Below are 17,017 nucleotides of genomic sequence, written 5' to 3' on the forward strand. Positions count from 1 at the left end.
AGTTCATTTTGACAAAGTCAATATTTCCCTATATAAACATCAACCGCACTGATGATGATTCATTCGGAATCTAAATATGGCCTTATTTGCAGCATGAATTCGGAAAATAAGTTTATTTTGAATTTAAATAAACTAAACGTTCACCAAAAAACTTTAGTGAGAAAAATCGAAAAAACGAACTACAAACATGTTAACGCCAAACATTCGGTAGAATTTATAGAATATTGTAAATATATATAGTCGCTCATCGGTAGCACGTGCAGGCCGCATTTTGATTTGCTCCGTAGTTTTTCTTAATTTCATAGTTTAAAATCGAGTATTTAGTTTAAATTTAATTTCATTTGATAGAGAAAATTTTGACGAATTCAACGATATAATTTGTTTGCGTTAATTGTTTGAAGTTAATTTTGTTTCAATTAATTTTAGTTAAGTTGATTTAATTGTAAATTCTTGTTTAATCGACAAAAGAAGGATTTTAATTTTGTAAACGTTATAGGATAACCTGTATTGTTTTATCAGACTTTTAGATATAGTGGCATATTTTACTGTTGAATATGTCGAAAGATAAATGCAACAAATGCAAAGTTAAAATTAAAGAAAGTAGCAAAGAATTAATTTGTTGTGGCATATTTGGTGACGGCTATCACATCAAATGTATTCCGACCGATGCTCAAGTCTTGACAGCAGTAGTATTCGATTCAAATTTATTTTGGCTCCGCAATAGCTGCGTTAAGGACATTAAAGAAGGTTTTAAAAAGATTTGTGATCTGCAACAAACCCAAAATGAAATAGTCTGTAACCAAGATAAGCTTACTGATGAAGCTTTTTTCGTCGTGAGTTGGCTTCAATTGACGAAAAGTTAAGCAAAATGGTCAACAAAATTGTTCAATTTGATAAGTCAGTAACTGTAAACTCGCAGATTAAAGATGTTGAAGGGGGTTTGAAAAAGAATTGGACTGAAGTTGTAAAGGGAACCATTAAAGAAGTTAAATCGACTACGGTGGCTCTCAACAATGTTGTCAAATCTATTAAAAACGATGTCGAAACAATCAACCATGAGTGCAATATTGTGTTGTTTGCTGAAACTAACTCCGCTGATGCTCGCAATGATGATAAAAGGATTGTTATGAATTTGCTTTCAGTCATTACAAATGATGAAATCAAAGAAAGCGATATTAAGAAAATGTACAGAATTGGCAAAAAAGGTGACAACCCACGTCCAATGTTGATTGAGTTTAAAGAAAAGTCTATGAAAAACATGATAATGGAAAATCGTGTGAGGATGAAACAATTGAGTGATGAATTAAAAAATGTAAGCATAAGCCATGACTTCACTAAAGAACAGCGTGAGAAATGTAAAAAACTGGTAGCTGAAGCAAAAGATAAACAGAAACAGGAGTCGGGGGGAATTTTTGTACAGGGTGAGGGGAGATCCGTCAAATTTGAGAATAATAAAAATACAGAAATATTCAACAAAAAACTAAAGCATACTAGCTCTGATTGTGCGTCTATGGTTTTCAACTCTTCTGGTAATGTCAATAAAATTAAGGTGGGTCTGTTAAACATTAGATCTTTGGGTCCAAATGTTGATGATGTTCATGGGCTGCTCGATGATGGCTTTGATATTTTGATGCTTACAGAAACTTGGCATAAATCATCTGATAACATTTGTCTTAGTTTGGCAAAGTCAGGTGATTTCAGTTATTTGGAACAAGTTAGGTTAAATGATCCTGGGCATGGTGGTTTGGTAACGTATTTTAGAAACCACTTTAAATGTGTAAAAATTTCATTGCCAGTGATAATTACATTTGAAGCGATATGATTGACATTACAGAAGACTTCAAAAAATTTTCTGGTGATTTATAGGCCAGGTTCTACTCCTCCTGCTAAATTATTTTTTGAAGAATTAATTTTAGTTTTAGAACAAATCACACTTTTATGTTGCAGTATTGTAGTTGCAGGTGACTTCAACATACACGTAGAAACTTCGTCAGATATATATGCAACAGCCCTTGCTGATGTTTTCTCTAGTTTTGATCTAGTCAATAGAATTAATCAGTCTACCCATGTGCATGGTGGTACCCTGGATTTGATTGTTACATCAGATGGTTTTTTGTTAGAAGATGTATTGGTGTATCCACCTGGTATCTATTCAGATCATCGTTTAGTAACTGGTCAATTTTTATTCAATCCGTCTCCAGTCATTTTCAAGAAATCGTGGATCAGATCCTGGAAACGAGTGGATAAAAACGTATGACTGAGCTTTTTAGGTGCTCACCTATCTCAAAACATTATGGTCAGGACGATGATGTTGAAATGGGTTTTAAAATATTCAATGAAGAGCTTTTAAAAATTGCTGACGATGTTGCTCCGCTTCATGTAGTTCTATGGAAACATGTCCCGACTGCACCATGGTTTGACAGTGACTGCAAAAAGGCCAAGCAAATGTGTTCAAAAAAAAAAGAAGGTTCAGAACTACTGGTTGTTATAATGATAAAGTTGATTGGGTATTGGCAATGAAACAAAAGAATGTTTGTTACTCAGTGAAACGAAGGAGTTTTTGGTTCGCGAAAACATGTCAATTTAAAAATAGTTCCAAATACTTATGGCAAACGATTAATAAATTATAAGGAAAAGAGACAAATGTTGAAAATGAAGTTGGTTCAATGCATAGCGCCGATGATTTTAATAAATTTTTTGCTGACAAGTTGAAAGTGACCGAAAAGTCAACTGAATGTTTTAATTTTCCAGTTATCTCTACTAATATTTATATTATTGTTCCACTCGAATCGTTTCCAATGTTGACTGAAGAACAGATATATAAAATTGTTAATTCGTCACCTACAAAGTCATGCTCACTTGACCCAATACCGACACATGTATTCAAAGAATATGCTGATTGTCTTATTGTCTACTTGACGGACATAATCAACATGTGCTTAACGAAGGGTGCAATGCCACAGGTTTGCAAGCATGCAATTGTCACGCCAATTCTAAAGAAGACAGGATTAGATAAATCAGATCTAATAAACTATAGGCCGGTGTCAAATTTGTCTTTCGTTTCTAAAATTATAGAACGTTCCGTTGAGTTAGTTTTAAATAATCATATAAATAAAAATGGTATTTGGCCTTTGCATCAATCTGGATATAGAAGGTTTCATTCGACCGAAACAGCTCTATTGGATATATTCTCTTATGTTTATTCAGCAGTTAATGTACAAAAAGTAACTCTGTTGATATTCCTGGACATGAGTTCGGCGTTCGATACTGGGAATCATAAAATCCTGTTGGACAGACTGAAATATTGTTATTGTTTAAATAAGATTGCGTTAACGTGGTTTGAATCATTTTTTACTGGTCGGACTCAGCAGATTTCTTACTCAGGTGGTCTCTCGGAACCAATGAAACTTAACGTCAGGGGTGCCTCAAGGATCTGTTCTTGGACCGATTCTCTTTAATTTGTACGTTGCAGAGATATTGGATTTACTGAATAAAGATGGTTATTATTGCCATGGGTACGCAGAGGACATGCAGATTTGTGTCTCATGTTTTCCAGATGAGATGCCTACCGTATTGGAGAAACTGACAAAACTATATCTGATGTCGGCTCGTGGCTGGGTTAAAGTAGGCTAAAGTTGAATCAGACTAAGACTCAGTTCATGTTGGCTGGAACATGACAACAAACGTCAGCGGTTGAACCTTCATCGATTAACATCAGTATGATTGATATAAGTTTCAGTAAAACGGTCACCAATTTGGGAATTGTGATGGACTCCCGTATGACAATGGGTCCACAAGTCAGTCTATTGGTTAAAAAATGTATGTTCCAACTGCGTCAGTTATGTCAAGTCACAAAATCGGTAGATAGAAATACAATGACTTTATTAGTACATGCTTTCGTCAACTCTAGATTGTATATGGTATAGCTGATAAACTGTTGTCTAAACTTTAGATGGTTCAGAATCAAGCTGCTAGAATGATATACCGCAAATTAAAATTTGATCATGCATCACCAATTCTAAAGGAGTTGCATTGGCTGCGTGTTAAACAAAGAATCATGTTCAAGTTGGGTGTAATGGTATTTAAAAGTTTGAATGGTCTGGCTCCGAAATATTTAAAAGATAAGTGTATTCGAGTTTCATCTATGTCATCACATGAGCGTCTAAGGCCTGCTGATTCAAACACGCTGTATGTTAGAGATCGGAATCTGAAAACAGCAGATAGAGATTTTGCAGTTGCTGGGCCTATTTTTTGAAATAGCCTACCCATCGAATTACGTATATTTGGGTTATCATTAGCTTAGTTTAGAAAACGTCTAAAGACATAATCAATCAATCTTCGTTATGATCCAGTGACCCGGAGGACGTAGGACTACCATTATTGTGGGCACAACAAAATTGACAACAAGTAATTATCACTCACAAACAACAACATGCTAACAACAACAACTCATCCAAAACATCCCCAACAACAACACTACAATAACAGCAGCTCATCACCTAAAGACATACCTATTTGGTAACTCCTAGTGATCTCCACCGATGATGGCCTCGCTTTCAACATGCTTCATATGAGGAGAGCGCTGATGAGAAGCAATTATAATTGGCGCTATATAAATACAAAATTTGATTTGATTTGATTTGATTTGATTTGATTTGATTGGAGTAAGACTGTCAGAAATGCATATAATGATGAAAATCAAAGCATGTTCGGCGTTAGTTAACTTCCAATTTAACTTTTCGATTTTTCTAAAGGTTGATCTTAAATCATTTTCAAGTTTCTTTAGTTTTCTTTAAATTATGCGTTACACATTAAAAATGAAAATGATTTACGATCAACCGTTAGAAAAATCGAAAAGTTAAATAGGAAGTTAACTAACGCCGAACATACTCTGGTTTTAATGTTTTTATCATTAATTGCATTTCTGACAGTCTTATTCTAATTATATATATATATATATATATATATATATATATATATATATATATATATATATAATTAGAATAAGACTGTCAATTAATGATGAAAACATGGAAACCAGAGCATTTTGACAAAGTCAATATTTCCCTATACATTTTGACAAAGTCAATATTTCCCTATATAAACAGCAGAAAGCACTGATGATTCATTCGGAATCGAAATATGGCCTTATTTGCAGCATGAATTCGGAAAATAAGTTTATTTTGAATTTTAATAAACTAAACGTTCACCAAAAAACTTTGGTGAGAAAAATTGAAAAAACGAACTACAAACATATTAACGCCAAACATTCGGTAGAATTTATAGAATATTGTAAAAATTATGGTTTATTACCAACAATATATATATATATATGAAAAAATAAAAATAAGTTTAAATTCACATACATGAGAGCAAATGTTTTAGTTTTAAAATCGTCTGATAAGTTATTTTTAAGATTGTTCTTATATTTTTCTATTTAGATTATTTCAGTAAAAAAGTTGTTTTTTAATAATATTGATAACCGATATGTGTTTTTATTGCCGCTTGTTTCTGCTAATTTTGATTTTTTTTACAACTTTTTTTGTGATAATAATTTATGTTGGTTCATTTTCCCTCGGACTGTTGGATTAATAATGAATGACTGATAAGTTTTGTTGGACTTTTTAATCGACTGGGGGACTGATCAAATGTGAATTGTTAATATTAATAATAATATTAATAATAACAATTTTGTTTTAAGGTTTTCAAGCCAGTCCCCGCAGGCTTTCGGTTGTGTGTTGTTGCCACTAACGTTGCTGAAACATCAATAACCATCCCGAACATTAAATATGTTGTCGATACTGGGAAGGTGTGTGGCAGTAGTTTTCACTTTAATCGAGCATTTTGTGATTCTAACGTTTGTAACAAGATGATGCGTTATAAATTTGTCACAAGGCAGATGCATGCAGAAGTTTTTAAAGAATACGTTTCATTGAAGTGATTATTTTTGACACTATATTTTTGGATTAGGTGAAAACAAAGTTCTACGATGCAGTTACTGGCGTTTCAACTTTCAAGGTAACCTTTATATCACAAGCCTCTGCCAATCAAAGAAGTGGTAGGGCCGGTAGAACAGGACCTGGTCATTGTTACAGGTTTTTTTCCATCAGGCTTATTTAAAATAAATAAACCATCCAATGATTTTGTTACTTTATGTTTTCTTCATACATCATCAATTTGGAGTCATTATCTCTTTATTTTTTCTTACAAGTTTGTTTAACAAATAAAATCCTCTTCTTTTATCTTACTATTAATTTTCAAATGAATTGCTAGCCTAACTACGTTTATTGTCCAACATAACTACATTAAACTATCATCAACACAACAACATTCAAACCTCCACCAACGCAACAACATCCAACCACCACCACCAGTATTCAATCATCACCAACACAATAACATCCAACCACCACCAACACAACAACATTCAACCATCATTGGACAGGTTGTACTCCTCAGCCGTCTTTTCTGATTTTGAAGAGTTTTCAGAGCCCGAGATAGCCAGGAAGCCCGTTGAAGATCTGGTCCTTCAACTGAAGGTCTTTTAAAACTTTATAAAACAATTTCAACATCTACCTGCATCATTATTATTATTATTATTATTATTATTGTCAACGTTTCATGTTAATGAAGTTTCCAAGTATGTAACGGAATAAATGAATGAATGAATGACCGACCGGCATTTAAATTAGCATTTCACATGGGTTTAGCTTAACATTCTATAACGTGTATAATGTTTGCATGAATGTTATGTAAGAATTTCTATTAGCAAATTGTGAAAACTCTTGTGTAGACGTCGTTTTTATGTCATTTATGTTATACATAAGAAACATGCATTACCATTTCTGTTCATATATTTTGAATGATTGAACATTTAATTTTCAGGACATAGGTGTCGATCGAGTCAAAAACTTTCCTTTCCCCACTCCACCGTCAGCTCAGGCCATTGAGGTAATTGAAATTATGACGTTGTTGCAAATGTTTTCGGTGGGCCTAACTAATTTTTAGGAGGCACTTAATTTTTTAACTTTGTAATTGATTGCAGTCAGCAGAAAGATTGTTGTACCGGTTGGGTGCTCTGGAGGTTGTGCCTTGCTCGATTGCGACATCCAAGCCAAGTATACAATAAATTACATCCCTTATATTCTTATGTTAATGTCAATATTGTTGCTTCAACATTGTGCTTCAGTTTATATTTAAACACTGGTAGTTGCCATATAATATACTAATATAATTGCAACAAATCTTCCTTACTCTGAAAAATTATTCAATTGTTATTACTATTTTATTAGTGATTGTAATCAAAGGTACTTATCCGTGGTCGTTGATAGTTGGTTGAGAATCTTTTGTCTTCAAATCAGATTCTAAAAAAGAACGTCTTAATAGCGTGGTTGTTTCTGCCATGATGAAGCTAATTTAATAAATAAATAAATAACCAAGCTGAAGTAACGTTTTCCGTAACTGTTAACTTAAATAATTTGTTTCCTCTTATTTTTACAATTTGTTTAACTAAATTATTAAATTATTCGTTATTTATTTGACAGAAGAAAAGATCTATAGATTGACCGATCTTGGTCGAACGCTGGCCCAATTTCCATTGAATCCAAGATATTCTAAAATGCTTTCATTGAGTCAGCAACATCAACTTATGCCATACGTCGTGGCTTTAGTAGCAGCTTTGTCAGTTCAAGAAGTGTTTGTGAATAGTTTGCACCACCATAAGATGGAAGATGAAAATTGCTCTGATGAGGTCAGTCACACTTGTTGCCATTGATCATTTTTATTTCAGCTTGTTGTTGAGTTGTGCTGTACATTAATAGTAAGTGTTTTCTAGCTGCAATGAGATTTCAAATGTTATAATTTGTAATGTTTGTTAATACGCAAAATTGTTTTTTTTTTATTATGCAGAATGAAGCATTTAAGAAAAAACGATTGGAAATGCAACAGGCGAGATTGGAGCTCGTTGGGAAAGTTCGTTTGTACTAATTGTATATATTTTTCATTTGTTTTTTGGAATTTTTTTTACGACACGTGCAGCACACTTGAATCAAATAAGCATAAATCAAAACATTATAACCTTTATTCTTACACTACACAAAAATCTTCGCATTTGAGTGGTTGCCACATCACCACTGCCCATGTTAATCAAATTAAACAGCTTGATGCTGATTGAATTGATTTGTTGCTGATCAGTTTTGGATCAGTAAATAATTATGATTACTAATTAGTTAATTTTTTAAACAAATATTTACTATCAATTAGGGTGAGGCAAGATTATTGGGCGACAACATGTTGTTATTGAAAGTGGTTTGTTTAATGGATGCTAGTAAAAGAAAAGAGGAATGGGCAAAATTATCTGAAAAATATGGGATAAGGTGGAAAGCCTTATTGGAAATTTCTAAAATGAGGAAGCAACTTATCACTCTGCGTATGTTTTATTTAAATCGTTAAATTTTACTTGTATTTTTACGTTAATTCTATATATCGAAAAAAGTTGCAAAGTTTTACCTAAATTGGAAGTTTATGGCTTATAGTATTGCCATTTAAAAAGAGCATTCAGATTGGTTCATAACTAATGGTTGTTCTCTCTTATTGCACTACTCAAATATATCAATGCACACACTCAGTCTATGTGAATGCGTTTTAATTAAGGCGCTGGCATCATTGTGAATTGGAACCCGGCACCGCATTGCATGACTTTCAACCACACCATTACGCTTTTTCCAACCCAATCGTATAAAACAGTTCAATTGTTATGTTTACAATGAAGTAGTTAATGAAAAAATTTATTCTAATGTATTGACAGAGGATTGGATAAAATGATTTTTCATAAAAGTTACAAAAACGCTGCACCAGTTAAGATGCAGAAGTATTAAAAGATACAAATGTTGGCTGACACGGTGTAACGGAAAGAAAATAGGGTTCAAACATATATACATAGATTAAATGTATGGACCCTTGCACTATAAAATGCAAGAGAGAAGTAATATCTCAAATCCGGCTGGAGTCGGAATTAATCAGATTTACAAACATAAATCTGACTGGAGCTAATGCGAATTTTTGCATTTATTACATTTGGTGTTCATGATTGGTAATTTAAATGTAATTAAAATAATAAATAATCAAGATAGTTACATCAATCAGAAGGTCTAAGACCAAGCGATACAATCGTAATTCTTCTCGCTTCTCGAATCAATTTTCATAACATACAATTACATGCATGTTCATATGTAAACAAATAATTGCACAATCTGTGAACGCGTGCATACATGCGTATATACAAATATGTACATAGCTTTACCTATATAAATACATTGAAACTTTGATTCACACTTTTTTTGGTGACAAAAATCTAGCCGAAATCCGACCTAGAAAAAATTTTATTTTTAGCGTGTAACCTAAAATTTTTCATTTTGAATATTAAACATGGTATGTATTTTATACCACGTTTAATACATATTTTTTTAAGATTGTTTTTTTTAGAAGATAAGTATGTGAAGTGATATGCAATTTTTTCAATACTGAAAATAAATGCCAATAATGTGAATAAAATCACAATTTTTTTTAATATGTTTTGAAACATAAACATAAATTAGTTTTAAGATATGCACTGAATAGTGAATGTGGCCGAATAGTTAATCCACCATTCGGCTAAAACTAAAAACCGTTGCTAAAATAACCAAAATTTTGAAAAAAAAATTTTTTTACAATGAAAAAAAAATTTTAAAAAGTCAGTAGGCGATATATGTCTGTCAAATAGTTTTTTATCGATTTCTCGAGATAATCAATCTCTTGCTCAACTTTGGATGTTTTAACAGCTATAATGGCAAAAATAAATTTCCCGTTAGTAATATTTATCAATTTATTGTTTTAGAATACAAAAATGTTGGTTTTAAGGGAAGTTGCACTATTCGACTGGTCGGTTGTAAAATGATCGAAACCGAATGTCAAAATTTCGCCAAATCTTTGACCAGGTCGAATTTTCGGTGCGTTGATTGATTTTTAAGAATTTTTTTTGTGTTTTTCATTTAGTAGTGATATTTATGTAAAATTATGATGCAAAGGATGAAAAGTTTTTTTTTGGAGTCGGAATTTTTTGAAGGGGTCGGAGTTCTCTTGTCTTTTCATTAGTTTTTTTATTCGTGGCTTGTTGACCACGCCTGATAAATGTGCTACGCTTCGATACGCGGTCCATTATTCGTCATTTCTGAAAAGTTTCGGTTTTGGCCAAAGGTTCGGATTCCGGTTTTGCTCGGACACATAATTATTATCTAATTTCGGTTTTGTTATCCAAATTTTTAATATGATCTGCTTTATTTATTTGACCATTTGGTATTTGAGCTGTAATGGAATGATGATTTGGGAAAAGAAATGAGTTAAATATATTAAACTTTAGTTTTTTAAACTAATTTTCAGAGCAGATTCCAACAAATTTCTGTTGTTTTTTTTTTTAGAAAATAATAATTTTTTATAATGCTTTAAACGAAATGTATAAAAATTGAACCAACCATTCAAAATTAACAGTGAACACTCTGATACCTGATCTCAACCTTTCAAACAATTCGACTCTGAAATTTCCATCACAAGTTCAGGCTAAATTGCTCAGGCAGATCGTCTTATCAGGACATGTCGATCATATAGCCAAGTGTGTAATATTTATAATACTTATGATGTCATTCATTTTGTTATGGTAATCAAGTCTGGGAACAAATTATTATGGGAGTTAAATGTTTTTTTTATCATCAGAAGACGGCAATTTTATTTTTCTCCTAATTTTTGTGTGCAATTTTAAAGCGTTTCAGCAAGCACAATGAAAAGGCCACCTTTAAGCCATTTATTCTTTAAATTTGAAGTAATTTTGATTATTTTCTTTATAAGGTACTTTATAAGATTTTCAAGCGCTTTTATATCTGACAGAAAGTTTATTAGTATGTGGAGGCTTTGCTTCTGAAAAGTTTTTTGAGTTCTTGGAATTATTGTGTAAATTTCTGTTTTAGCTATAATATTTGCACTTTGGCTGCAGGTTGGAGGTGGCTGTTTGTTTAACATCCAGGAATGAGTAGTTTAGTTGTTTCCTAATTGAGATTGTTAAAGGTATTTAATTCAGGTAAAATTAATAGTTGGTTATACATTAAGTTTTGGAAGAATTTTAATACAAAGTTGATAGTGCCTAACTACCTATGTAATATATTTTAAAAGTGTTATCTGTACAGTGTACTCCAAATAAATCAATTTTAAAAAATGTATCACTCATTATGAAAGTTGATTGTTGTCAAAAATGATGATAAACAAAATTGCAAAGCGCTTTTTAATTCCAGGAGGCTTCCTGATGTGTCTGGGCTGACTTTGGAGGAGGCCAGAAAAAGAAAAAATGCATATGAGGTAATATTTATTTATTATGATTATAATTTTTATTAGGATCAATTAACCATTTGTGTGTTACTTCGGCAAATGTTCGGCAATTTAGCTCATGATCGGCGAATTAGCTCAAGTCGGTAGAAGTGTCATGTCTCGTGCGGCTAAAAAGAGTGTTTAAAAATAATTTCTTTCATAAGGGTGTTTGTAAATGTTTGTAGGTGTTAATGAGTAGTGGCGAATGTAAGGTGGGCCATGTGAGCGGTGTTTTTATTAAAAGTCAGTAAAATTGACTTTTTAGACAAAAAACACCGTTTTTACGAACAAAATTGTAGTGGTAAGCAGCTCAATTTTGGCTAGCTTGATTTTGGTCAAACTAACTAACATTAGATCAAATTTTAACGTTTTTTAAATTTTGGCCGCCCCCTGTGGACGTTGTCTATATTCGCCACTGTCTGGGAATGTTTGTGAGTGTGAATGTTTTTGGTTACATTTTTGGGTGTCCACAAGGAATCGCAATATAAATGGTTAGCCAGTCGGTAGAAGCGTCATGTTTCGTGCAGTTACGCGATGGCCTAGTTTGAATACTGTCGGTTCGAAACTCAGAAACTATCATACGACATGCGCGTATGATGTGTGCTTGCGCGAGCATACATAATGTGTATGCACGTCGTGTGGTGTGGATAGTACTGTCTTTGCGGCACGAAAGTTTTAATACAGGGATGATATGTAAGAACAAAATAAAGAACAAAAAATGCTTTAGAATTAAAAGATTGTCGTTATTTCATTAATGTTGAAGTAAAACGTGCGTGTTTGTGTGTGCATTTGTATGTAATTGTAAGTGCGTGTGTGTGCATGTGTGTGTTTTTGTGTGTATGTGCATGTGGTGCGTGTGTGTGTGTGTGCATGTGGTGCGTGTTTGTTCGTGTTGTGTTTATTTTTGACAGTAGTAATGTTTGTTTTTGGGGCCTTCAATAGAAAAAATTTGTTCATCTCTGGTTTAGACAAAAACAGCCATTATGGTACGACATAAAAACAGTGTTTGACATTTTCTTAGATGCAGCTCTCTACTACTGTATCTATGTGCATTAAAGGTATTTTTACCTTTACGACTGTTGTTTTAATTTGCGGGCTTACATTTTTCATAATTGCGACTAGATATTAGACTGTTTCAAAAAAAATTTAAAAAAAAACAATGCATAGGGGTTATATGGTGTGGTTTTATATTTGTATCATCCTGTAAAAATTTCAATTAAAAAGGATAAGTATTAGTGACCTCTCAAATAACATTTTGTTTTTTTTATGAAGTCTGAATGATTTTTTTTGGTGTTTGGGGTTTTTAAAATATTTTTACATGTTTTTATAAAACATTATAGAAGTTAATTGTTTGGAGAAGACAAAAAATTTGCCAAACAAGAAGAGAAAAGATTAAAAAGGAAACTAAGCAAGAATTAAAAACAAGAAAAACCTAATAAAAAGAGAAACATAGCCAATTATGAAGAAGATGATGATAATTCAACATCAACAGATGACAAAAGCGATAAGTCTGATAAGGAAGTAGGGTGTCAGCAAATTCTATCAGAATCAAATTGCAGGAAGTACTCCGATATCTCCTAAAACTAATGAACTTAAAAAAAGGTGTCAAGTAGATGACCCACTGTTCATGGCAAGTCTAGATCGTACTAAAACAACTCATAGGGAAGCCATACATATAGTTGCTCCAGCATTAAAGGCAGTTGGAATCAACGTTGATGAACTCACTTTGTCAACAAGCTCTCTTTACGGATCTAGAAAAGCTATACAACAATCTATCGGAAAAACTATCAAAAACACATTTTTGCCAAACATAGATCGCCTGCCAATTGTGGTAGCAGGGAAAAATGTAGAAAAACTGATAGCTATACCAAAGGTTGGCGGTACTGGCATAAACATAGGAACCACAATAGTTCAGTTACTTCAGAATTGGGAAGGCGTGTCAAATTGGTTGGCTGGTTTGTGTTTTGACACAACAAGTTCTAATACTGGCATTCATACTGGTGTTATAACAATAATTCAGAAATCCTTTAATAAACATCTCTTGTTTTTAGCATGCAGGCATCATATTCTTAAAATTATTGGAACAGCTTTATTTGATTTATTTTTCACTTCATCTGGCCCTCAAATTGCTATTTTTAGTAGATTTAAAGATCAATGGCCATCAATTAATCAGTTAAAATATGCATCGATTGACAAGGTAACAACTGGTTGTTCTTTGACTAATGATGAAAATTTGTGGCTAAAGCAAAATCGTGTAGCTATGATTGATTTTTTTCAAGACCAGCTGCAAAATACTCAACCTCGACATGGCTACTTGCAATTGATTAGGCTTTCTCTCATAACTCTTGGAGTTTCAGATCCTACTGCTGTACAAGTCACTCCTCCAGGAGCTTATCACAGGGCTCGCTGGATGGCCAAAGGAATTTATTGTTTGAAGATATTTTGCTTTCGTGAGCAACTGAAGTTAACTGCACATGAGCTACAAGCATTAAAGAGACTTTGTCTATTTACTGTAACTGTATATGTAAAGGCATGGTTTTGTGCAGCAAACAACTGTAGTGCTCCTTACAATGATTTATGTCTTCTTCAAACTCAGGAATTATTTGAAAAAGTTGATTGCAAAGTTGGAAAAGAAGCAATGAAAAAAATTAAAAGGAATCTTTGGTATCTAAGCGAAGATCTTGTTGGAATGACATTTGTTTCTGATTTGGTTAATATCGATGAGAAAAGGCTTATGGTTAAAGCATTACATAAACCAGCAAAAAAAATGATGTTAGAAAAGTAGATCCAACACACATAAGTTCTTTCAAATTCAAGATTTTGTCAGATTTTGTGACAAAACAGTCTTTAAATTTATTTTCTACATTGAAACTCAGTCAAAATTTTCTTTGCTTTGATCCAGAGTATGGCCACAACTAGAGGATTACAATAATGCAAAAGAGATAGTGACTGCAGTACGGGTAGTTGCTGAGCGAGCAGTTAAATTGGCATCTGATTTTAATACAGCACTTACTCATGACGAAAATCAGCACCAGTTGATGTATAAGGTGATTGAGCATCACAGGAAATTAATGAATGAACCTTAGAAAAAGAACTATACTGATTCAAACATTACTTTATAATGAAACAATATATAAATATTCATAATAAATTAAAAACAATTATTTTTTATCAATTTAAAAAAAATGCTTTAAAAAACTGAATTTTCTGAACAATCTCATCAATGAGAGGTCACTTAACATTGTTTGATTTTATTGATTTTTGGTGTTTGTCTTTATATCATCAAATGACACAAAATAAAAATTTTTTTTCTTAATAAAAATAAAACGGTCTACTAGATATTATTTTCAAATTTTACTACAACATTTTGTAGTGTAATCATAAATCTTGGTGATCCTTTGATATTATGATGTTGTTAAACAAATGTTTTAAAAATGAATTTGATTTTGATTACTTATCATTTATTTGTTTAATTTTTATTGGTTGACATCAGAGATCGATAAAATGATGAAAAACGTGGTTAAAATTACAATTAGCTTGATTTCAATAATGTGCTTTTCTTTTCAATTAGTGACGAGACGGTGCCATATGAAAGTGTCTGTTTTCTGAGTTGCGCAGCTTCATTTAAGTGCAAAGAGCTCTCCGCTTATCATACGCCAACACGATGCGTTGTTTTCTCACGTAACACATATGTGTACGCCGTTTGTTTTTGAACAACTCATTCAAATACTATATAAATGACACACAAGTGATAACAGTAGTGTTATTTTTATTAAAATTTATTCTTATTTAAAATTTGATCTGATTTTAATAACATCTCAGGATATGAATTTAGTTGAGCATGTGTTCATCCATCCCAGCTCATCTTTGTTCAAGAACAAATGTGAATACGTCGTCTATCAATATATCGAGGAGACATCCAAACTCTATATGAAAGGTGAAGTCATTGCCTGGTGCTTGTGCAGAACGTAGGATTGATTTCAGTATTTTAATTCCAGGTGTAACATCAGTTGAGCTGGAGTGGTTGCCATTATTTGCCCCGACAGATACACGATTCGATCCTGTAAAGCTCGATGACCCTGATAATCCACCTGTTTTTGATGAGGTCGATGGTCATGTGATGTGTCACATGTCTGGCAAATTTGGTTAGTTTTTAAAAATTGGATAATTTAATTTAGATTTGTTCTTAGGTTGACTTCAAAAGCTTTTTTGTTTTCATATTTTCATGCCTTTTATCATCTGTACATATGTTCTTTTAAAAACTTAACAAGGTCCTCAATTTTGGGCTGTTCCACGAATTACAAGTGAACTTCCAAAATCTATTGATTGTTTAAAGTGGTTTTCAAAGTTTTTGCTGGAGGGCTTGGTATGTTCCAAACTGGCTCTCTTTAAAACTTTCTTGCTCACACCTCCGTCTATTGTTGTCAAACCATGGGCACAGTAAGAAATTAAATTGATTTTTTTTCTCCATTAAATAACATTTTTACTTTATCTTATCATTTAATTTTATTTGAATTAGGATTTTATATAAATTAATAAAGTAACAAGTGAATGCGTATGCATGTATGTTATGCCTATATGTATGTGTGTATGATCATCATCAAGTACGTTTATAGGAGCTCAACCCTGGGAGGCAAAACCACCAACTGTTCGTTCTGACTCCTGGTTCCGAATTCCAGAAAAAATTGTCAACTTTTGTATCATAATTTCATCTTATTATCACTACTAAATAAAAAATACTTTTAAAAACACGTAAAATCAGTAAATGTAATTGTTTATCTTTGTAAGATTACTTTATGTTGTAAAACATACTGAAAAAATTTTCAACTTTTACATCATAATTTCATCTTATCATCAGTAGAAAACAAAAATAAAAAATACTTTAAAAACACTTAAAATCAGTCAATGTAGCTTTTTTCTTAGTAAAATAATTTTAATTTTATGTTTTACAACATATTAAAGATATATGATTTTTTCACATTATTGTCATTTATTTTCAGTATTAAAAATGATTGCTTATCACTACATATATTTTTCCTCTAAAAAAACACAATCTTAAAAGAAATTTTCAGAAAAATGTTTTTTTAAATAAATAACATTTTCGTAGTTGGATATAAAACTCCGGCTCCTTAAAAAATTCCGACTCCGGCCAAAATCTCCGACTTCGACACTAAGCTACAATTACTCCAACTCACTTTTGCCCTGTTCATGTGACAAGGCCAACTCGGGTCATTAGTCAACAACCCCTAGTGCTAGCACTAGGCTCCTAGTGATGAGTAGAGATGCACCGAAGTTCGGCCCCGGCTCCGGCCAAAATCCGGCTTTTTTTCTGGTGGCCAGATTTAAGCGTCTATCAACTTTTAAAAATGTTATAAATAGAAAAAATTTTTTATTGAATTCAATTAACTTTATGTCAATAAGTTAAAGGCTAAGCATATATGACACATAATAACAACATCACTAATTGTGAGGTGAGCTGGACAATTTTCTTTATGCTATAACATGGGTTATGCATAAATTATGAGCTGATCTTTGTGTAAAAGATCATACTATATAATTGTATGTAATGGATCATATAGCTACATATGTATATGTATATACTATATAATTGTATGTAATGGATCAT

The 17,017-nt window shown here is 32.4% G+C and overlaps 1 protein-coding gene across 1 annotated transcript in view; it reads left to right on the forward strand.

The window, feature by feature from the left end:
• HELRODRAFT_74874 (hypothetical protein) overlaps window positions 1-17,017 on the forward strand; it is a gene marked incomplete at both ends in the record, with an annotated part of 32,729 nt that overhangs the window by 10,385 nt on the left and 5,327 nt on the right. Inside the window, 13 exons of the mRNA XM_009015089.1 lie at window positions 5,702-5,809; window positions 5,971-6,095; window positions 6,446-6,539; window positions 6,886-6,951; window positions 7,046-7,118; window positions 7,548-7,750; window positions 7,924-7,971; window positions 8,263-8,428; window positions 10,525-10,645; window positions 14,151-14,223; window positions 15,232-15,328; window positions 15,390-15,536; window positions 15,663-15,831. Coding sequence (XP_009013337.1) covers window positions 5,702-5,809; window positions 5,971-6,095; window positions 6,446-6,539; window positions 6,886-6,951; window positions 7,046-7,118; window positions 7,548-7,750; window positions 7,924-7,971; window positions 8,263-8,428; window positions 10,525-10,645; window positions 14,151-14,223; window positions 15,232-15,328; window positions 15,390-15,536; window positions 15,663-15,831 — 1,490 coding nt within the window. The remainder of the gene's footprint in view (window positions 1-5,701; window positions 5,810-5,970; window positions 6,096-6,445; window positions 6,540-6,885; window positions 6,952-7,045; window positions 7,119-7,547; window positions 7,751-7,923; window positions 7,972-8,262; window positions 8,429-10,524; window positions 10,646-14,150; window positions 14,224-15,231; window positions 15,329-15,389; window positions 15,537-15,662; window positions 15,832-17,017) is intronic.

Source organism: Helobdella robusta (genome assembly GCF_000326865.2).
Source record: "Helobdella robusta unplaced genomic scaffold HELROscaffold_15, whole genome shotgun sequence".
NCBI lineage: Eukaryota > Metazoa > Annelida > Clitellata > Rhynchobdellida > Glossiphoniidae > Helobdella > Helobdella robusta.